The sequence below is a fragment of the Lissotriton helveticus genome, chromosome 5_1 (assembly GCF_964261635.1).
Source record: "Lissotriton helveticus chromosome 5_1, aLisHel1.1, whole genome shotgun sequence".
NCBI classification, from domain to species: Eukaryota; Metazoa; Chordata; class Amphibia; order Caudata; family Salamandridae; genus Lissotriton; species Lissotriton helveticus.
Window position 1 is genome coordinate 1,891,299,670 of NC_136065.1, and position 23,296 is coordinate 1,891,322,965.

Below are 23,296 nucleotides of genomic sequence, written 5' to 3' on the forward strand. Positions count from 1 at the left end.
GATGCTGTGGTAGTGCTGAGTGATGTTGTGGTGGCGCTGAGTGATGTTGTGGTGGCGCTGAGTGATGCTGTGGTGGTGCTGAGTGATGCTGGAATTGCGCTGAGTGATGCTGTGGTGGCGCTGAGTGATGTTGTGGTGGCGCTGAGTGATGTTGTGGTGGCGCTGAGTGATGTTGTGGTGGCGCTGAGTGATGTTGTGGTGATGTTGTGGTGACGCTGTGGTGGTGCTGAGTGATGTTGTGGTGGCGCTGAGTGATGTTGTGGTGGCGCTGAGTGATGCTGTGGTGGTGCTGAGTGATGCTGGGATTGAGCTGAGTGGTGCTGTGGTGGTGCTGAGTGATCCTGTGGTGGTGCTGAGTGATGCTGTGGTGGTGCTGAGTGATGCTGTGGTGGTGCTGAGTGATGCTGTGGTGGTGCTGAGTGATGCTGTGGTGGTGCTGCTGAGTTCTCTCTGCAACTGCACTCTGAATCTGCACTCTGAATCTGAAATCTGCACTCTGAATCTGCACTCAGCACTCTGAATCTGCACTCTGAATCTGCACTCTGAATCTGCACTCTGAATCTGCACTCTGAATCTGCACTCTGAATGTGCACTCTGAATGTGCACTCTGCACTCTGAATCTGCACTCTGAATCTGCACTCTGAATCTGCACTCTGCACTCTGAATCTGCACTCTGAATCTGCACTCTGCACTCTGAATCTGCACTCTGAATCTGCACTCTGAATCTGCACTCTGCACTCTGAATCTGCACTCTGAATCTGCACTCTGAATCTGCACTCTGAATCTGCACTCTGAATCTGCACTCTGAATGTGCACTCTGCACTCTGAATCTGCACTCTGAATCTGCACTCTGCACTCTGAATCTGCACTCTGAATCTGCACTCTGCACTCTGAATCTGCACTCTGAATCTGCACTCTGCACTCTGAATCTGCACTCTGCACTCTGAATCTGCACTCTGAATCTGCACTCTGAATCTGCACTCTGAATCTGCACTCTGAATCTGCACTCTGAATCTGCACTCTGCACTCTGAATCTGCACTCTGAATCTGCACTCTGAATCTGCACTCTGAATCTGCACTCTGAATCTGCACTCTGAATCTGCACTCTGAATCTGCACTCTGAATCTGCACTCTGAATCTGCACTCTGAATCTGCACTCTGAATCTGCACTCTGAATCTGCACTCTGAATCTGCACTCTGAATCTGCACTCTGAATCTGCACTCTGAATCAGAACTCTGAATCAGCACTCTGAATCTGCACTCTGAATCTGCACTCTGAATCTGCACTCTGAATCTGCACTCTGAATCTGCACTCTGAATCTGCACTCTGAATCTGCACTCTGAATCTGCACTCTGAATCTGCACTCTGAATCTGCACTCTGAATCTGCACTCTGCACTCTGAATCTGCACTCTGAATCTGCACTCTGAATCTGCACTCTGCACTCTGAATCTGCACTCTGCACTCTGAATCTGCACTCTGCACTCTGAATCTGCACTCTGCACTCTGAATCTGCACTCTGCACTCTGAATCTTGAATCTGCACTCTGAATCTGCACTCTGAATCTGCACTCTGAATCTGCACTCTGAATCTGCACTCTGAATCTGCACTCTGAATCTGCACTCTGAATCTGCACTCTGAATCTGCACTCTGAATCTGCACTCTGAATCTGCACTCTGAATCTGCACTCTGCACTCTGAATCTGCACTCTGAATCTGCACTCTGCACTCTGAATCTGCACTCTGCACTCTGAATCTGCACTCTGCACTCTGAATCTGCACTCTGCACTCTGAATCTGCACTCTGCACTCTGAATCTGCACTCTGAATCTGCACTCTGAATCTGCACTCTGAATCTGCACTCTGCACTCACAATCTGCACTCTGCACTCACAATCTGCACTCTGAATCTGCACTCTGAATCTGCACTCTGCACTCTGAATCTGCACTCTGCACTCTGAATCTGCACTCTGCACTCTGAATCTGCACTCTGAATCTGCACTCTGAATCTGCACTCTGAATCTGCACTCTGCACTCACAATCTGCACTCTGCACTCACAATCTGCACTCTGAATCTGCACTCTGAATCTGCACTCTGCACTCTGAATCTGCACTCTGAATCTGCACTCTGAATCTGCACTCTGCACTCACAATCTGCACTCTGCACTCTGAATCTGCACTCTGAATCTGCACTCTGCACTCACAATCTGCACTCTGCACTCTGAATCTGCACTCTGAATCTGCACTCTGAATCTGCACTCTGAATCTGCACTCTGAATCTGCACTCTGCACTCTGAATCTGCACTCTGAATCTGCACTCTGAATCTGCACTCTGAATCTGCACTCTGAATCTGCACTCTGAATCTGCACTCTGAATCTGCACTCTGAATCTGCACTCTGAATCTGCACTCTGAATCTGCACTCTGAATCTGCACTCTGAATCAGAACTCTGAATCAGAACTCTGAATCAGAACTCTGAATCAGAACTCTGAATCTGCACTCTGAATCTGCACTCTGAATCTGCACTCTGAATCTGCACTCTGCACTCTGAATCTGCACTCTGAATCTGCACTCTGCACTCTGAATCTGCACTCTGAATCTGCACTCTGAATCTGCACTCTGCACTCTGAATCTGCACTCTGAATCTGCACTCTGAATCTGCACTCTGCACTCTGAATCTGCACTCTGCATCTGCACTCTGAATCTGCACTCTGCATCTGCACTCTGAATCTGCACTCTGCACTCTGAACTCTGAATCTGCACTCTGCACTCTGAATCTGCACTCTGCACTCTGAATCTGCACTCTGAATCTGCACTCTGCACTCTGAATCTGCACTCTGCACTCTGAATCTGCACTCTGAATCTGCACTCTGAATCTGCACTCTGAATCTGCACTCTGAATCTGCACTCTGAATCTGCACTCTGAATCTGCACTCTGCACTCTGAATCTGCACTCTGCACTCTGAATCTGCACTCTGCACTCTGAATCTGCACTCTGCACTCTGAATCTGCACTCTGCACTCTGAATCTGCACTCTGCACTCTGAATCTGCACTCTGCACTCTGCACTCTGAATCTTGAATCTGCACTCTGAATCTGCACTCTGAATCTGCACTCTGAATCTGCACTCTGAATCTGCACTCTGAATCTGCACTCTGAATCTGCACTCTGAATCTGCACTCTGAATCTGCACTCTGAATCTGCACTCTGCACTCTGAATCTGCACTCTGAATCTGCACTCTGAATCTGCACTCTGAATCTGCACTCTGAATCTGCACTCTGAATCTGCACTCTGAATCTGCACTCTGAATCTGCACTCTGAATCTGCACTCTGAATCTGCACTCTGAATCTGCACTCTGAATCTGCACTCTGAATCTGCACTCTGCACTCTGAATCTGCACTCTGCACTCTGAATCTGCACTCTGCACTCTGAATCTGCACTCTGCACTCTGCACTCTGAATCTGCACTCTGCACTCTGAATCTGCACTCTGAATCTGCACTCTGAATCTGCACTCTGAATCTGCACTCTGAATCTGCACTCTGAATCTGCACTCTGAATCTGCACTCTGAATCTGCACTCTGAATCTGCACTCTGAATCTGCACTCTGCACTCTGAATCTGCACTCTGAATCTGCACTCTGCACTCTGAATCTGCACTCTGCACTCTGAATCTGCACTCTGCACTCTGCACTCTGAATCTGCACTCTGCACTCTGAATCTGCACTCTGCACTCTGAATCTGCACTCTGAATCTGCACTCTGAATCTGCACTCTGCACTCACAATCTGCACTCTGCACTCACAATCTGCACTCTGAATCTGCACTCTGAATCTGCACTCTGCACTCTGAATCTGCACTCTGAATCTGCACTCTGAATCTGCACTCTGCACTCACAATCTGCACTCTGCACTCTGAATCTGCACTCTGAATCTGCACTCTGCACTCACAATCTGCACTCTGCACTCTGAATCTGCACTCTGAATCTGCACTCTGCACTCTGCACTCTGAATCTGCACTCTGAATCTGCACTCTGCACTCTGCACTCTGAATCTGCACTCTGAATCTGCACTCTGCACTCACAATCTGCACTCTGCACTCTGAATCTGCACTCTGAATCTGCACTCTGAATCTGCACTCTGCACTCTGAATCTGCACTCTGAATCTGCACTCTGCACTCTGAATCTGCACTCTGAATCTGCACTCTGAATCTGCACTCTGAATCTGCACTCTGAATCTGCACTCTGAATCTGCACTCTGCACTCACAATCTGCACTCTGCACTCTGAATCTGCACTCTGAATCTGCACTCTGCACTCTGAATCTGCACTCTGCACTCTGAATCTGCACTCTGCACTCTGAATCTGCACTCTGCACTCTGAATCTTGAATCTGCACTCTGAATCTGCACTCTGAATCTGCACTCTGCACTCTGAATCTGCACTCTGAATCTGCACTCTGCACTCTGCATCTGCACTCTGCATCTGCACTCTGCATCTGCACTCTGCATCTGCACTCTGCATCTGCACTCTGCATCTGCACTCTGCACTCACAATCTGCACTCGGCACTCACAATCTGCACTCTGAATCTGCACTCTGCACTCTGAATCTGCACTCTGAATCTGCACTCACAATCTGCACTCACAATCTGCACTCACAATCTGCACTCACAATCTGCACTCACAATCTGCACTCTGCACTCTGCACTCTGAATCTGCACTCTGAATCTGCACTCTGAATCTGCACTCACAATCTGCACTCTGCACTCACAATCTGCACTCACAATCTGCACTCACAATCTGCACACTGCACTCTGAATCTGCACTCTGCACTCTACATATGGTATGTTATGCTTACATACGTTCCATATATTATCCATGTATATGCCACATTTAGATTAAGAATATATGTTCTGTTTAGTTACATTACTTTGTTTGTATACCCTTTTATGCTGCTCTAAAGTTATTTCAATGGGTGAAATGCGGAGCCTGGGTAGCAGGAAGGAGAAGATAAGAGAGTGCATCGAGTGCGGACTTGTGAGCAAGCGCCTTAAGCCATCAGGATGCTACTTCAAGGCACGTAGACAGGGTCGTAATACCCAATGATACTCGTAAAGGTAGCTACAAAAAATGGCGTTAGGTTGTGCACACACCCTGCAAAGATGCGTGTAGCGCCTGAAGTCACAAGTTGAACCTGGTGTTGTTCGCTACAATAGACGATAGTTATCAGTGAGGTTTGTTCCACCATGAAACGAAAGTTGGCTGCCGAGAGTAACAAGGCAGTGCTGGGAGGGGGGCTGTGCACCAACTGAAGTGCTCTGGTTGCACGGCCTGCGGCCGTGTGAAGTGATAAGCCTTTGAAGTATGTCACGGCGCCTGAGGGGAGAGCAGAGAGAAGAGAAGGCTCGTGCGGGCAGAAAGGACGGCCGTGGGAGGTGGGAAGAGAATTCGGCATGGCTGGGGAGGGGGAGGAGAAATGAAAGTAAAGGCTGTGTTTGCGGGGAGAGAGAGGGAGGTGCAGGTGTGTGGGAGGAGTGCTGCTACGGCCTGGGGGAAGCTGGCTGGGGAGGGGGAGGAGAAATTAATGTAAGGCTGTAGGGAACAGAGTTTATGGCCCAAAAGCGCGTGCCTGTGGCCACGTGAACTTCAAGAAAACCGCAAGGAACGAAGCCCTTGGTTTGACGAGGATTTCGAGCACTTGAATTCTCGCTCCCACAATGCACGCAAGCGCATTGTAGGTCACGAGACCTAAAAAGGAATTAATTCTACGGCATATGACCAATAAAAAGCAAGCAAACAACAGTGACTATGATTCCAACCGATGATAAGAAATGGGTAGCCTCTGAGCTCACTGTTAGAAAACAAAAGATCTTGTAGGGTACAGCAGAGGCTCTGTCTTAGGCGAAAACTAAAGAAGAAATCCTGGGGGTCGTACAGCAATCACATAAGGAACAGAGCAGGATGCAGCAGCCGGAGCATGTCGATACCGTGCTTACCCCACTCAGCAATTGGCTTTTCATGGTGAATGATCACTTTATTTTAACATTTTTATTTATTGATTTTGTAAAGAGCTCGCACGACGGGTCTTTCATGGCATTTTTATGAATGGGAGCAGGGGTGGCCAAGCAGGCAGCTGCTACTCCTTGGCTTGTCCTTTGGTAACCTTGGCATGGTCTCAGGAGTCAAGAAGGCAGGAGCAGAAAGGGTCTAGAAGCCCTTTGTCGATTATTTAATTAATATTGCATTTCTGAACCTCTCCGCAGCAGATAAGAGCATGATGAGGGGCTAAGGGAGGAACAGTAGTCCCAGCCACACCTGTAAAGCCATTGGGGGGGCAGAAGGGTTGGGGGTGGGGTGGGGGACGAGAAACAAACAAACAAGGACAGTCAGTGAGGATCACACAAGGAGTACAAACACAGCACTTGGGGGATTACAGAATCGTCTACGTGAGTGATTCTTAACTTTTGACTTTCTGGGGAACCCCCACTTAATCATTACTGGAATATGGGGACCCCCCCCCCCCCCTCTGAGGATCCCCCCCACTGAGTCATTACTGACCGCGGCCTAAGCATTGTTGAAGATTTGAACTGCTAAACAATACACAAAAAACTGCAGAAAAAAAACATTCAAACAAATATATAAATGATGACACATTTAGTTTAATCCGCAAACATAAACGTTTTTCAAATCTACATTTTCATTTTCATAGGAAGGTTGGAGCTTTTCTAAATTCAGTTGCGCCCACTCATCGCCCCTTACTATACTCGGTTTGATGCACGTGTACTGCTCCCACGAATCAATCAGTGGATACTAATTTAACTCCATGTTCAAAGTCCTTCACATTTACAGTACATTCTAAAAATGTTCACCACAGGTTGGGAACCACTGTTCTATGTGGACCCGGCCCCCGCACACTCTATGTTAAATGCATGTTAATTATTTTTGTTCAGAATCACGTGCTTTCGAGGCGTCTTCTACTCGATGCCAGACACTCATTTTTGACAGCTCACGCACGAAGCGTGTTCTGCAAGTGTGGCCGCGCCCTCGGAAGGGACAGTCTGAATTATCTGCGGGGGCTCCGGGAATGAATGGGACACACCCTCGAGTCCTGCTGCAAGTAGATAAGTTCAAGGGAGGATCTGCAGCTGGGGAGGTGAGGTGAGCTGAGCTGTCAAGCGACTCGTCGACCAAAAATAACATTACATTTTCACTGTGAAACAACAGCCCGAGCTGGTTTTAAGTTTCTACCTGAGGAGGAAACATGGAAAGGGCTTCCCTTTTTGAAATCGAACAATGACAAGAGAGAATTAAGAGGACCCCAGTTTGCTTATAAAATTCTCACTGGGTGGCAATCTTGAACTAAGCACAGCACAGTATGAGAGCGGCAAACATTCAAATGACTTAACATTAAGATTTTAATACGTGTTTATGTTCCAACTTGGCGCCACCGCAAAGCCACCTGCTGTAAAAAATGTTTTTTTTACAAAAAGCTCCCCTTTTAGTATCTGTGTGGATGTCGATATTAAAATGGCCTCACTGCATCTGTGAGTACGATATGGTCTTACCCATGCTCGGGAGACCTATCCTATGTTCACACACCGGCATGAGTCGCTCTGGTGCCACCTCTTGACGCTACCCTTCCTCGAAGGCCTGACATAAGGGGAGTAATTTAGACAATCTTGTTAAGGCGGTGTGAGTATGATTTCCCAACAAGCATAATGGCGTACACATCCCGGAAGTACAGGGTGACAGGAAGCACAGGGTGACAGGAAGCACAGGGTGACAGGAAGCACAGGTGACCGGAAGCACAGGTGGAAAAGTGTGGGCTCGCGCCTCACTGATGTTGCATCAAACAACAAAGAAACGCTTGATTAACTATCAGCCACTGGCATTGCGTGGAACTAATGGCTGGACTGTTCCTATTGGAGCGGAACCAAAAGTGATTTGCATAAGGCAGGTTTCAGTCTAGAGTGGCATAGTGGGTGAAAAGCGATAGACTGTTATGTCGCCCCAAGACACTGCCAGTGGTTGAGATTCTTTCACGCACTCCGTCCATCTTTTTATTTACTCCAGTTTTGATAGCTGCCCTTTAAACTGGATCCAGGCCGGACCCAGGAAATCCTCCCACTATGTCCAATGGACAGCACTGGCACATTCAGCGGCACCCATCATTTCTGTGGGTGTATACTGTGTGGAGGAGCAGCCTGCACGGGGTAGATTTTATGTATTTATTAAGGATTTATAGAGCGCAGCAAACCAACACTAGAGCGCACAAGGACGCAACAACTATATAGAATAATTTAGATATGTATTTAGGTACAAAAAAACCCTATGTTAACTAGGGTCGGGGTTTTAAACCCCCGAGACAGAAGGGTGAAGCCACTTGTGAAACTGTTTTAGGCGTTTAACCAGGTGACTCTTGGACAGAGAGTTCTAGGGTCTGTATGACCGTAAACAGGGTTGATGGCGTATGTCTGTAGGGATGAAGTGAAGCCCTGAATGAAGAGACAGGCTTTTGAGATGGTCCAGTTCCTGCAAGTGTCAGCTGGGTCAGGCTAGTGAAATGATCGGCCAAGGAACTGGTTGTGGAGGGACATGCGTCTTTAGAGACTCATATGAGATGATTGAGTCATGTGATAAACTTTACTGAAAACATGCGTTTTTGACACTTTTCTAAATTTAGGAAGGAGTGTTCCAACCTTAAGTGAGGTGGGAGAGAGATCTAAAGGGATGAGCCGTGAGTGTGAAGTGACATGCCAATAGACAGGCGCATTGAGAGCACGCTGTTCATGGATCTTAAACCTCTGGTGGGTTGGTATGGAACAAAAACGCTGGTCAAAGAGGCGGATTGATGTAAGGCTCTATAGACTAACCATGGTGCTTTGAAGTTTAATCTTAGCCTTACTAGCAAGTAGTGGATGCTTTTAGGGAAAGAATGATGTGATTGCGACAATTCAAGATTAACAGAAGACAGGCTGCGCGACTGTAAAACTCTTTGAAGTTTGACAATGGCATTCTTGGGTAGGTTGATGTTCAGGCTGTTGCATGAATCCAGGCAGAGGATTACAACTAGAAAAGATTATAGTGGTCTTTTCAGGCAAGTGAAAGAGGTGATAGGAACACTCATAGATGGTGGCGGTGATGGAAAGTAGACTTGGTGACCCCATTAATCTGAGAAGTGAAGAAGTCAATCAGAACACGGTTTATGGATGACAACCAAGAGACTCAAGTCAGGCAGAAGGTAGGTGGTCATGTTTGGGCCTTCCTAGAAGGGGTCACTGTTTTCCTGTCATGCATGACAGGACGGCAACACCCAACAACAGGTGGTAAATTTTGGGCATTCCCAGATGGGGCCATTGTTTCCCTCTGATCCATGACCCAATTTCAAAAACCGAAAAATCATGAAAAATACAATTCTCTTTGTCCAATGTATTCCTGGGCTGGCATCAGGTGTAAGAGGTTAAAGTGAGAGCACAGCTGGAATCTCACATTTCATCCAAGCAGAGAGGCCATCCGGGGGAACAAAGGCACCCCATCTAAAATCATGCATGGCCAGAAGACAAACAGATTTGAAATATTGTTTTTCAATATTTATCACACTTGTCAAGTTTATAAGCACAGTCAATAAGAGGTGTCACTCTTATCCCATGTGTGGGCTAATATTAACACCTGCTTCAACTGGATGGAAAAGCTTTAAAATTGTGATTTACAGATCACCAAATGTGTCTGCAGCACGTATTCAACTTGCTAACCCAAGCACCACTTTGCAAGAGAATACATTTTACCAACCTCAGAATTATGAAACCTTAAGTTACCGTGCAGGTCATTAGCAGTTGTCTGCAGAAGGCACAAAACTGCCTAAACTGTAACTTGCCATCTGGCGGTTACACAAGATCTCTGAATGACCACATTAACCGACTAAGCTACCATACCATGCATAAATCTGAAGGAGCACACAATGCTCTGCAGTAGGCACATTAACCCTCTAAGCTATTTTGTGATTCATACCTGTTCCATGAAGAACCCACAGATCTCTTCATTATGTGCATTAAACACCTGAGCTATTGCACCAGCGTTATAAGCTGATACTTGCTGGATACAGTTGATTTCTGCAGTAGGTTCCTTGCTGCCGTTAGCTATCCTAACATGGTCTGCTTGTAACAAATGAAGTAAGGCAAAACAGTTTGATGAACATGTTTCCTTATTTAGGGGCAGAGTTAGTACAATTAATGGGGATGTCCTCGCAGCCCATAGGCTGGCCGTCAATGATTCAGCTCCTTATGGTGTCACACCCTCACGACTCCGCCCCTTCCTGACACCACCCTCGCCTCACACAATGCGTGGGTTACTGGAACAAATGTTTTACATTTCAGCATTGACTGGAAGCCAAGAGCATGACTTGTAGGGAGATGAGACGGGGCTGAGGCAAGAAGATGGGAAAAGGCAGAGTTCAAGCCACAGAACCCTTCTACGCGCTCATTGATCTCTGCTCAGGAAGGAGTAAGGGCCCTGAGGTTAATAAAAGGGCAGGGCAAGTGGAAACAGAGGTCCGAATAAAGGACATGGGCTTTAATTCGATCTGCTGCACATGGTGGGAGAAACACCCTCTCACGTCCACTCTAATAGGATGTCAGATAAGGACCGAAACACCAACCCCACCCTACCACACCCTACTACTCTACTGTAAATGCAAGCATGGCTAAACATGGGGCAGCACAACAAGATGATGGGTGGAGTGCTGAAACTTTTCAAACACTCACCCCAGTCACAGATCTGGGTTAAATCCATAGTTCTTTTGCTCACCATGCCACTTTAGTCTAAACTATGCAATAAAGCCATATGCAAATCAGTCTTGACCGTGCTCCCCATGGGAACAGTCCAGCCCCAACTGCCAGGTCTGGTTCCACTAGACCGGAAGGAGACAAGCATCCTGAGGTCAGGGCAGGCCTATCTTTAAATCCCCAGCAGCACAATGAGACTCCCCTTTCTCCTCCTTATGCAGACACGATGGACATAATTTAATGGCAGTGTCCATGCAAATGGCGGAGGCAAGCCAGGCAAGGAACGTGGTGGCACTAACAGATACATGCCCTTTTGTTTATACACTAGTAATAACCAGTTATGTAGCAAAGCTAACTTATTTTAGCTTATGTTTGCAACTAACCAAGTGAGCAAAAATTTGTAAAGATTCAAACTTCTGCCTTGCTTGTTCCTTGCAGCTGTTTGTAGCGGGTGTATAACTCACTCACCTATTTTTCCCCAGGACTGTAACCTGTGATCCACAGGTTAAACAAATATCTCGCAGCAAAAACAACAGAAATCCACAAGGCTATCTCACTTAAAATATAAATCTATGACCTAACATTATAGCCAATACACTGGAAACAGACACATTAACCCTCTAAGCAATTTTAGGAGATTTCAACTAATGATGACGGCCCAGCAGAGATTACACAGGATTATGACTACAGTTAGTGTAGTAACCACCCGCGTCAGGACGGGTAATAGTAACATACATTATTTATGGTGCATCAGAATAGCACTGCTGTATGAAGTGCTACTATAAAAATTATATTTCCATACTGTTGCGGCTCGTCACTACAAACAGTGCTTTTCTCTAGGTGGGATCAGGATCATCAATGGACAGTGCTGCACTGCCTCCTTGCATCACTACACAGTTACAGGTACAGGTGGGACAGGAGATGCTACCAGAGAGCCAGACTGACAAGGCCGAAAAAACCTACACAACAATTGGGGTCGAAACGTCGACATTTGATAATTGCCAGTCCTTTCAACAGTACTTACCTTACTGTGGAACCTCGTGCTACATGGCAAAACTGTACAGATATGTTGTACTATGATGAATGTGTACCTGACCACCTGTTGCACAGGCATATGAGGAATATATGCCAGAACTGTCTGTGATTTTTTTGTCACTATTTTAAACTTTACCTCACTACCCCACCTGAATCACAGACTTCCCCTACCCTCCTTCCCACTTGGGGCACTGTCATGTTGAAACTATGTTAAAAATGTATGCTCTTAAATATTTGCCTGAGAAAAAGACGATCCTTTTCAGTGTGATTAAATAACACAAACAACCAAAAAGTTTTGTTTGCACTTTGCTTGTTTGCAATTGAATTTGTTTGTGATTTGTTTGTTTGTTTGTCTGACACTTTTGATGTTATAATACTGGGACCACCCGATTATATACAGACTGACAAGTGATGCAGTGCTTTGGAACATGCTGATTATGTCTTGTGCAAAGGCGCCACAAAAACGATCACGGGTGCACAGTCTGATGTGTACGTATAGGCACGGGCTAGAGAAATCCACTGCTAGTGGAGAGTACACAGATTGAAATAAGACAAGACTACAAATCTCTTCTGCGCAGAGCAGAGGTTCGAGATCCACTATGCAGCTCCTATACCAGTGTCCACTCTTGAGCGTGTGGTGATCACCCGCCTACTTAACCAAGTGTGGATCTCTGTCCGGCCAACCTGGGCCTAGGTGTAGAAGTACTCATTGTGCAAGTCACCCCTGACAAAATCTCATTACTCTCCGTGAAAGTTGAGGAAAGGACCAGGCCGGTGGCAATCATCTTGCTCCAACTCTAAAATAAATGACTGGGTGGGCGTTGCAACCTATACGCTCCTACCCATCGACTAACCCCTGACCCCTTTGAAGAGATGCCCCTTCTAAAAACGCTGTGACAAGGACTAATCTGTATCTATTTGTGGGGCAGGCAGGCTACTATAGTTTGTACAGCACCATGTTCTGCACGCTCAGTATACAACTATACTTAAAAGTTTAGACACTATGCTTGCTCACATGCTAACAGCAGAAAAGTCCCTTAGTTGAGAAATTAACATCTGCTATGAAAATTGAGAGCCTCTATTTAAGTTTTAAAGTAAAAAAGCTTGAAGATACATTTTTTTAATCGAAGTTAGTCTGTCAAAGAAAAGCCAAGGTTTGGAGGTCCACATTATACAACCTTCGCTGGAATACAAATAACTAGAACTAGAGAACTGGAAAAAGAGCAATCGAACTGCCAAAATGAAATAAACATTGTCAAATCCAAAATGTTTGACATTTGTACTGCGCGATAGGTTATGCCAATGCTGGTTTGTAAACTAGGGAGCAAGCACAGCCAACAGCATCTGAAAAACAGATGCTAAACAAAAAAATTGCTTTCTATTCGGTAACATTCAATTTCAGATACTTCTGTCTGCACTCCCTGCCCAATCTTACCGACTGCTTGATTACTGTAAAATAGTTCCACATGCATTACAATCAATGGATGGGGAAGTAAACACTCAAACAGCCAACAGGGAAAATCGAGACTGAAATACTCCAGCGGGCTGATTCAAGATGTGATTGGTAAGTCTCAAGCCAATGACTGAAAGTTTCAGAGCAAAATAACCCAATGGCTGAAGTAATGTGACCCAAAACCCTAAAAGTGAAACTGGACACAATATGTTTGCCAACAGTGGCACAATTAGAATACACAAGAAAACTAAAAAGAGAAAGTGAAAATAAAGTGGTACAGATAAGCGGAAAAAAAGACACTGCACATGCTGGTGAGATGGGCAAAATGGAATGAAAAAGTGCAGGTGGTGCATGATCAGAGAAAGGCGGTATAGGTGCACGGGAAGTGCACGGAAAAAAAAAGGGAGGAAGGAAGCTAGATGTGTAAGAGAACCAATCACATGGAACCACAGAAGAAGAGAACGAAGTAGGTACAGAAGAAAAGGATTGAGGTAGAAGACAGTAAACAGAAGAAAGGTGCAGAAGAAAAGATTCAGGTGGATGCCACAGAAGAGAAAGAGATGTTGCAGAGAAGAGACAGGGAGATGCTGCAGAGCAACAGACAGGGAGATGCTGCAGAGCAACAGACAGGGAGATGCTGCAGAGGAAGAGACTGGGGGTGCTGCAGAGGAAGAGAGAGGGTGAGCCTTTTTGGCCAAGAAGGGACTGCAGACCACGTCATATGCTGAGATACATATAAAACACAGGCCACATGTTTTGTGTGGCGGGAATCAGTCATATACAGACGCAGTCCCCTCTCCCAGCTCGAACCTGCAATGGCATAACACAGTACCGCAGGTGGGAGCGATGTTGTTTGGATAAACAACAATTACATTAAAGTTTTGAAAAGTAGCATTGATCTCAAATTGAGAAAGATGTTGACATGGGTAATGTTTGGATACCGGTCTTAGATAAAGCTTGGCCCTCGGGTGCAGAGACTGTAAAGTAAAAAAGCGCACAATCACCCGTAAGGGTCTCTAGGCGCTGGGGGGCCGTCGGGAAGATTAAGCGAGCTATTGCCCAGAGTCACATGGTGCTGGGCTGACCTGCCGCCGGAGTCGGGGATTGAACCGTGGTCCCCAGATTCCAGCGTCAGTCGCCCTGGCCGCAGTCACACCGAATGAGCCCAGCCTATAAACAAAAAGCAGCCCTGGAACTTTTATAACACCAGATCCATGTTGCACCAAACAAGTAGAGAGAGGATGTATGACCCCCAATAGAGGCGTCTGAGCTTCTGTCCACAAGCTCCAAATACCACATTTCTACTTCTGGACCTACCAGAGAGTGCAGGAACTTTATTCCTCTGCAGTAGCATAACTGCCCCATAATGCAGCATACCACTGGGAAATGGTGAAGCGGTAAACATTCTGTGGCTATCTGAAGGCCCCTGAAGCAAGAGCATGTGTGCTGAAAATTGCTCTACGATTAGTGTGAGACATGCTGATGAAACTACTAATTTCTCTCATCAAGACAGCAGTGTACTCTATAACTATAGGACTGCCAAGCACAGCTTAAGTCTGTGTTTTCTGACACCGCTTTACAATTTACCGTGACAGGGTCTTCCAAGGGGAACTCAATTTCTGCCTGCCGCAGGAACACGTTTCCACGACACACTCGCCACAGCATCCGCTCAAAAGTGGGGATCCGTTCCCGGCTGATGACCCCTGCCACAAAGCTGCAGAAAGGCACACAAAAGTTTAGAAGAAGCACTGTGACTTGTGAGTACTATGCCACATGATTTCAATTTATTCAAATGTAGAAATTATTGATCTTCAGTGGAGGTCATGAATGAATTAAATACATTGAACACATTTCTATGGGAGACCAAATTAAAGAGTGAATGGTGATTTCTTTTGTTGAACAAGTTTCTTCATTCTGCATTCACGCATCTATAAAATGATCAGTCTGAAATTAACTAAGTTTAAGATACACAACTATACTCATTTCCTACTCTTACTACCTGGATATAGAGCACAAATGTATTTGCTCATTTAAACATAAAGACTGAAGATACTTGGTCTCAGCCACATCTTGGTGTGGACCTGCCGCTATAATAGACCAATTGGCAGAGTCAATAAACACCATCGGATTAAGCTGAGCAATAGTTACCCAAGACGCAACGGGGCTCCTCTTCCGATCTCGCTTGGCTCCAACAGCGTGGACGACTCCTCCAGCAGGTCTGGATCCGCCATCTGCTGATGATGATGGAATTCAGCCTGAATTCACAAATCAATTAATAACTAATCAACTCGTTAGTGGCATGCAGGGAACGAGGAACCAGGTGACAGAGAAAAAACCAAAAGGTAAAGACAGTGAAGAACAACAAAAAAGAGGAAAAATGAATCTAAGGTCAGTAGGGAAGGAAGACGAGGACTTATCAATTTAGTGGATGGAGTGCCTAGAGGAAGGACAAAGAGAGGGATTTGAAAAGAAAAAATAAGCAAGTCAAGAGAAAGCTAACGCTTGGTGGAAATCATTTTCTACAAACACTGCATATCCTTGCAGAGAGCATAAGCTGTACATATGATCTTGGGAAAACAAAATGTTCCTTCCCAATTCGGCAAACAAAACCTTAGCGGGGGAAAATATTGCCCATCCCTTACTTTTAAAAACCTTATCTCTTCAACATGCCAAGTTATGCAGGAGAGAGAAGGCACAACAAAGCATCTTAGTTCAATTTTTGATTGACTGCCATCCCAAGTACCTTTCCTGGTGTACACAGAGCCAGAGGTCTAACATGAACACGTCAAATGTGTTGTATTCTTTTCCAATATCTTTTCAGAACACCTTAAAGATGCCATTAAAATGCTAATACAAAAACCTGTTAAGATGTTAAAAAAATCTTTGATTGCTCCTACCTCGCTACTCATATGGCAATTTGTAATCCCTCTTTCTCAGCTATGGTCACTGGCAGAAAAATCACCAGGAGTTTCAGAACGATCTTCACAAAGAGAATCAGCTTTACAGTATCACCCTGGATTTGTACAGGGGCGCTGCAATGTGTAGTGGTGAAGTTGACAAAGGAAGCTACTGGAAGCTTGACAAAGTTGATCACTTTGGACAGAGGCAGATTCGACCATCAACTCCTTCTACAATGGCTGGAGTCAAGAATGAGGCATTAGCCTGATTAAGATCAATCCCAGGTAACCGAGTACGGCAAACTGATGTTCAATTGTTTCTTTCTGAATAGGCTTAGATAAGTTCCACTGCCAGGTGAAAAACGAGGAAAACGTAATATATTGTAACCTAATTTATATCCAGTCCTCAGGTGTTTCGCCTCCGTAAACAATCCGCAGTAGTAGGATTAGGGAAGACAGGTCAATACAGGGAAATCTGCAAAAATTATTCTTTTTCATGCTCGGCCCAGAAATTTTGCAAAAGGAAAAGGGTTTCAATCATTCCATGGTGATTAATATGATCTATATCATTTTACTCAATATGTATTATTACTACATCAATTACATATTGTTATTAACCTCAAAGGGATGACTAGACACTGCCAGGATTTCGCAATGGTGATATAGAGTATGTCAAAAACAAACGGATAGGTGGAGGGTCCAAGGGAATGTTTAACGACCTCAACACAGTCACAGCCCCCTTATCAAGATATATATTACAAAAGAAGTGACTGTGGGTCTAGAGGGGAGAAATGTCTATGTGTGCCTTTATGATTCTGTGTGTGCCTCAAGTATGGGGCATACAACCGGATATCTACCGCCCTTTCATCATCTGGACCACTTCACAGAGTGGGGAGTCCATGTTGTAACCACATCAAGAGATATTATTGTGAAATGGTTAACTTCAATGGTAATAGGACTCAAGTGACCAGTGGTAGGTGTGTAAATGTAACTGAAAGCAGTGCATAAAGTGAAAAAGAAAAGTGCTCATGTTAAAATTGGAGCGTGAACGCAATAGTCACTTTATTCTGGAGCCGTCCACTTCCAAGAGAATAAAAACAATTAAGTGCAAATAGGTCAGTAGATTAAGCAAATTACTACTAACTAGATCTTTTGGTGGACATGTTTCTGCGGGAATTAAAGATCCACAAAGGTATCTACCGCTTCTTCAGGACCCAATAAATATTTGCTACTGCTCAAAAAAATTATATACTGTATGGAATTAAAGTGAACACAGAAAATGATCAAAGTCCGTCGGTACTCCTGGCAGCCTACTGGGCTCCCCATACAGCCCAGTAGGCTGCCAGGAGTACCGACGGACAGAGCGGTGCTCCATTATCCTGAGCTGCATGCCAGGTGAGGAGAAGCACGTTCCTCTCGCATCAGAGGAGGATTACCAGGAGTGAACAGGTGATACTGTGATCATTTTCTGTGTTCACTTTAATTCCATACAATATATAATTTTTTTTTAGCAGTAGCAAATATTTATTGGGTCCTGAAGAAGCGGTAGATACCTTTGTGGATCTTTAATTCCCGCAGAAACATGTCGACCAAAAGATCTAGTCAGTAGTCATTTGCTTAATCTACTGACCTATTTGCACTTAATTGTTTTTATTCTCTTGGAAGTGGACGGCTCCAGAATAAAGTGACTATTGCGTTCACTCTCCAATTTTAACAAGAGCACTTTTCTTTTTCACTTTATGCACTGCTTTCAGTTACATTTACATACCTACCACTGGTCACTTGAGTCCTATTACCATTGTAGTTAACCATTTCACAATAATATCTCTTGAGGTGGTTACAACATGGACTCCCCACTCTGTGAAGTGGTCCAGATGATGAAAGGGCGGTACAGGAGAAGTAACTGATGGATACTCTTTCACACTGTGTAGATATCCGGTTGTATGCCCCATACTTGAGGCACACACAGAATGATAAAGGCACACATAGACATTTCTCCCCTCTAGACCCACAGTCACTTTTTTTGTAATATAGATATAGAGTATGACCAAATCCCTGCATCAGGTATTCCACAAATTGAGCTACGTATTCAATTCATCACTGTCTTTAAATGCTACTTAAGTTTGGGCAATCCCTTCATGAAATTTGTAATAAGTGAGATTTTTTTAGGCTCGCCCATAGGAGCTTAATTCGGAAATTTTAAAGAATTTCCTGTGTTTATTTATTTAGCAGTGCATGGGGTTCCGATCACATTTCAAAATAATTTCCACCATGATAGCATGAAAGTGTAGCAGGAGAAAATAAGGGAGGACATATGATTTTGGGTAAAGAGAATAAAATTATTTAGATATAATACATACACCAGAAGTTACGGTCAATGGAATTTACAATATTGTTTTCCACCACACTACTAGGTTTTTTTAGGGAAAGTTCTAGAGCTCTATGTAACATAAGTATATACATCCAGCACACTATGCAGACACTTGTGGAACAACCACTGCAGGAAGGAAACAAAGGGAGAATGCATGCTAGAGAGAGCACAGGGCAGACACCATCAGTCAACTCGAACTTGGTTCGAGTATATGCCATTTCAATAATATGTACTACATAACTGGTTTGTAGTCTAAGAATAGGAGCTTTTTCTGCTCAACTCAGTATGACTTCTATTAGCAACCTCAGAAGTAGAACAGATTGAGCAAGTACTGCGATGACTCAAACATGTAACCTATAGGGTGCCTACAGAGCTCTGTAGCAGGAGCACCACGCCACTGCACTGTTTTGCAGACTGAATATGTTCCCACATACCGAAAATGGTTTACTTTGGGAAGAATCAACAAAAAGGTGGAGTTCTGTGCAATGTAAATGTGAGTGGTGCGTCTTAATGAGGTTAACCAGTGAATGAAGTCGCAAGAGGTATGAAATCCAAACAGAAGATCATGGAACAATCTTAATCAGTCTTCCACACCATGACTCCTCCTACTTCCCCACTGAGAATAGGATGTACCTGTTCCAATACGGCTTCACTCGTCAAACTAAATAACATCTGGGTAAATCCAGAGAAATCAGGCACAAACAAGGCACAGGGAGCTACTGCCAGGCAATGCGCACAAAGAAGATTCAATGAATCACTCCTACATATTCTTTAAATTCATGAAATTTAACTGGTACCCGGATGTTTCATTATACGTTGGACAAGGTTCAGTAATATTTTATGTGACAGCTGGAAGGAAACTTTGAATCCAGAAATGAGAAAAATATGGTATTCAAATAACTACCTTAACTTACTTTCTCAAGAACATGGAGGTGTTGGTTTTGGATTTTAGAGGCTTCTACCATGAAAATGTTTGCATATGAAGTGGGAATCAAACTAACCACAGTATTGCAAATATCAACCTGTGCTGGTAAATTCACTTTACACTCAAAGAAATTGGCCACAACAGTACATAGTGATCTGCACAAGATTTTGATGTGCATCTTCGTATACTTATGATACCCGAGGCTATGACAATTAAACCACAACTTCTAAAGTTATTTCCAGTAAACAAAAGCCTTAATTGCAGGACTCCTGTTTAGTGGTACCAAGAAATGAGGTCAAATAGCGGCCAAAATAGAGGTTGCTCAATGAATTAGTAGACACTTAAATGGCACTGTCCTAAAATCTGGGTAAAGTAATATACACCAGAGGGGTCTTTACAAGACCACAGAAATGCATTCTGAAAAAAGGAAGTTGTACAGAGGGAACCAGATAGAAACCCCGGCAAAGGTGACAATATTCGGAGAACTAGCTTCCTGCATTATGCTTATTAAATTTTCTAGATAGCAAAATAGTTCCACTAATGATGTTCAGCTAGGCACTCATCGGTAATTACTATTTAATCATATAGAGGCGAAAAATAAAAACTGCTGCATTTCATCTGTATTCCTATCCCTACAAATGTTTAGTACAAATTGTTCGTGCAATCTAGTGTGTGGAAAACAACGTAAAGAGAAAGCATTGAGCCTTAATCTTCAGGTGTATGATTAAAAACTAAAAGAGATTACAGAGAAAACGAAACCAACATAACAAATGGAAAACAAAGTAATACAAGGTAAAAAGACAGCTAATGGAAAGAATGGGTTGTACTGTGCTTGCGCAAATGATTCCTTCGCCGTAACATAAACAATATGCATTACTACTGAACATTGTGATGGTTATATTTCTGCTTGCACAATATTAAGCTTTGACACAAGAATCCCTTGGTGTTTACAAATAAACCCAGAATACTACCCAGTTAATAAAGGTCTAAAGAAACATCCAAATAAAAAATAAAAAAAATTGCTGCTATTCTGAGGACCTATTGTATATTGCCAAGAGAGAATTTAGAAGCAAAAGGTCACTTAGTTGAAAGGGAAAGCCACAAAGGTGCTTGTCAGGGACTTCTATAACTCATGGGCAAATTTGTTTTCCCACAACGATCAGCGTACAGTTTAGAAAACATACAAAGCTCAACGCTCTTTTACTTTGCCAACTCTAGCTGCATCTGCAGACAGACTTTGGCAAAACCACCAGAGTGGTTCGGCAATGTTTAAAGTGTAACAAAACATGTTAAAATTAACTGTACCGGAAAACCAAGCAAACTGTCATGCAGAACACTTAGTGAGATTCTGCAAAGGGACTTTGATCAAAAAGGTTACTGGTTAGCACAGTTCATGTGGTTTTGTGGTAGCTATAAAAGTAGACATGGGTAGCATCCTTGGCCGGCCTCTGCATTCAAGGTGACAAGTCCCCAGGATGTGTGCATGGGGGGGAGGATGGGGGATTTCAAAGAGACACAAACATATGCAGAGCCCAGAAAGTGAACTGTGGAACGCTGCTCAAAAATGAGTCAAGATCAAAGAAATTGGAAACAACAGTGCAACAAAACACAAAAAACTTTGATTTTCATTGATTTTCAGATTTCAAGTTTCAAGCTTAACCAAAAGAGATTTATTTTAATTAGTTATTCCCACATCGTTCCTTAAAACATCTCATTAAGTTCGCTGTAAGAGTCAATATATTCATTCACTAAAAAACAGTCAGTGGCATTGTAAAAAATGACTCCTTGAGATCACAAAATATAAATAGGTTTACCAATCAATTTGAAGAACAAATGATTTCCGCCTACTCACTACTGACTGTCGAGATGGCAGTGGGTAAGGTTAGGCTTGTTTTAGTGTCTTCTATAACCACCAAGTGCAACTAAACTTCATTAACACAAAATCAAAATTAGTATGCTCAGCTCTTATTCTTACAGACTCTTCTTCTAATAACTCAACTGTTCTAGTAGGAAATTCAGCTGATTTCACACCACTGGTACCCAAGCAAAGCATGCCCAAGGATAGACTACATGGTTACCATATGACAGCCACATGTTTAGATCTCACCACAGAGCTCCATGTTTAAATCAATTATAATTGCAAAACTGGGAGCATTCTGGACATTATTACAAAGATCAAATTCAAGAACTATGGACTTCAAATGAAAACAAAATTAAAAGATGAGACATGTGGTCATAATGTGATTTTGTTGCTCACAGGCTGGAATGCTTTGATGTTCAAACTCGCTGATAATAATCACCAGCTCCTTTAGCTCCAGATCCACAAATTCTTATATTAATAAGAAGGGAAAGTCTCAGGGATTAATGTTCTTATTAATTATATAGTCGGTAGTATGTAATAGCGCTGAGATTTCTATAAAAACTCAAACAGACATGAAGTCAAAAATGTATTTTACTCTTCAGTTACATTTATGTTTTTGCAAAAAACAAGAACACCCTCAAAGTAAAAAGAAAAAAAACAGCCTGTGTAACTACTGCAATTGTGACTATAACACAGTTTTTAGTTGAATAACTTTTAGATTCAGGTTAAAGAAAATAGAAAATTTGTTTGGTCCAGTATGCATGTAATGCAAGACAATATGGCTGCCTACAACATCGCCAGACGGTGGCACCATGTTCCAGTATCAAATGCTGCAAGAATGGGAGAGAAGAGATGATGAGTACAGCTGTCTTAGCGTGTCATAAAATCAGGCATCTGTCCTGTTCGGTGTTCAGTAGTTGATTCAACCAAGCTGCTTTTGTTAATGGCGGATTCTGTTTTCGGCTTTAGTGAGAACATTGTGTAGTGACTGGGAGAAATATAGATGCAACTTAACATGATTGGGTCTAAACTAATGAAGATTATACGAATATGCAGCATGACTACGGAGGTATGAAAGTCTGTTTTCAGTTTTTTTCCTAATTAAACCACCACCTAATTTTCACCCATGACAATTTCTGATGATTTGATTTAATATGCTGTACATTCAGCACCTTAGTTTTAGGTGGGAAGGAAAGCAAGCAGATTCAATACAAACCCAATCTGTTCATTAAAAAGAGCTAATAGAGAGAAACTTCCATGCATCAAACAATTTGTCGAAATAAATCAACAGGAAGAAATGCGTGCAACAATAAAGGGAAAAACAGGCAAGCAAAGTGGACAAATCAGAGAAAAGTGAGGATAAAAGGCGCAGGAGAGGTGGATCTGCATGCCATTAACTGCTACTTTTCCAGTCTTCTCAACAAATAAGTAAATGATGATATTTAACACCAATTTTAATACAGAATATTCTAAGACATGGCTAACTGCAAAATGAGAAGACTGGGAAAAGGAAACTATTTGCCAACATCAGAACTGGTAAATGAAAAAGCATTTGGCCTGTGTGATACTTACATGTTCCCCAATGCCCCCACCAAAAATGTAAAGGAAAGGTTAATTATAATGAAATCAATTTGCTAGTATTTTTAGGAAATTAGTAGGATTCATCAGTGACAGCACATGTAAATGCATCATTAAAGAAAAGTGGGAAAAATAAGGTGTTTAGCGCAGTTTGCAGCGTTAATGTCCAGAACAAAATATGTGGTGTACAGAGATTAAGAAATAAAATGATCAAACACTTCTCAGATGACATGGATATTGCATAACAGATCAATAAAGAGTCACTTAACCTAAGAACATAATTACAGGAAGGTACTCATGCTTAGAAGTGTGAGATTTCACACCCTTCAAATAACTCTAAGGTGAACCCTGCCAGTGTGATAGCCTTGGTCTCCAAACAGAAACATTTGTTCTTCAAATGTTCTT

General features: G+C 43.4%; 1 protein-coding gene across 7 annotated transcripts in view; it reads right to left on the reverse strand.

Annotated features, from left to right (window-relative positions):
- ATP6V0A1 (ATPase H+ transporting V0 subunit a1) overlaps positions 1-23,296 on the reverse strand; it is a 290,761-nt gene that overhangs the window by 186,468 nt on the left and 80,997 nt on the right. For 4 of the 7 annotated variants that reach the window (XM_078645385.1, XM_078645384.1, XM_078645380.1 and 1 more), the window contains 2 exons: positions 15,408-15,514; positions 14,847-14,973 (listed from right to left, as the gene is read on the reverse strand). In XM_078645385.1, the coding sequence (XP_078501511.1) occupies positions 14,847-14,973; positions 15,408-15,514 (234 nt within the window). The remainder of the gene's footprint in view (positions 1-14,846; positions 14,974-15,407; positions 15,515-23,296) is intronic. The other 3 variants (XM_078645387.1, XM_078645386.1, XM_078645383.1) reach the window with 1 other exon arrangement.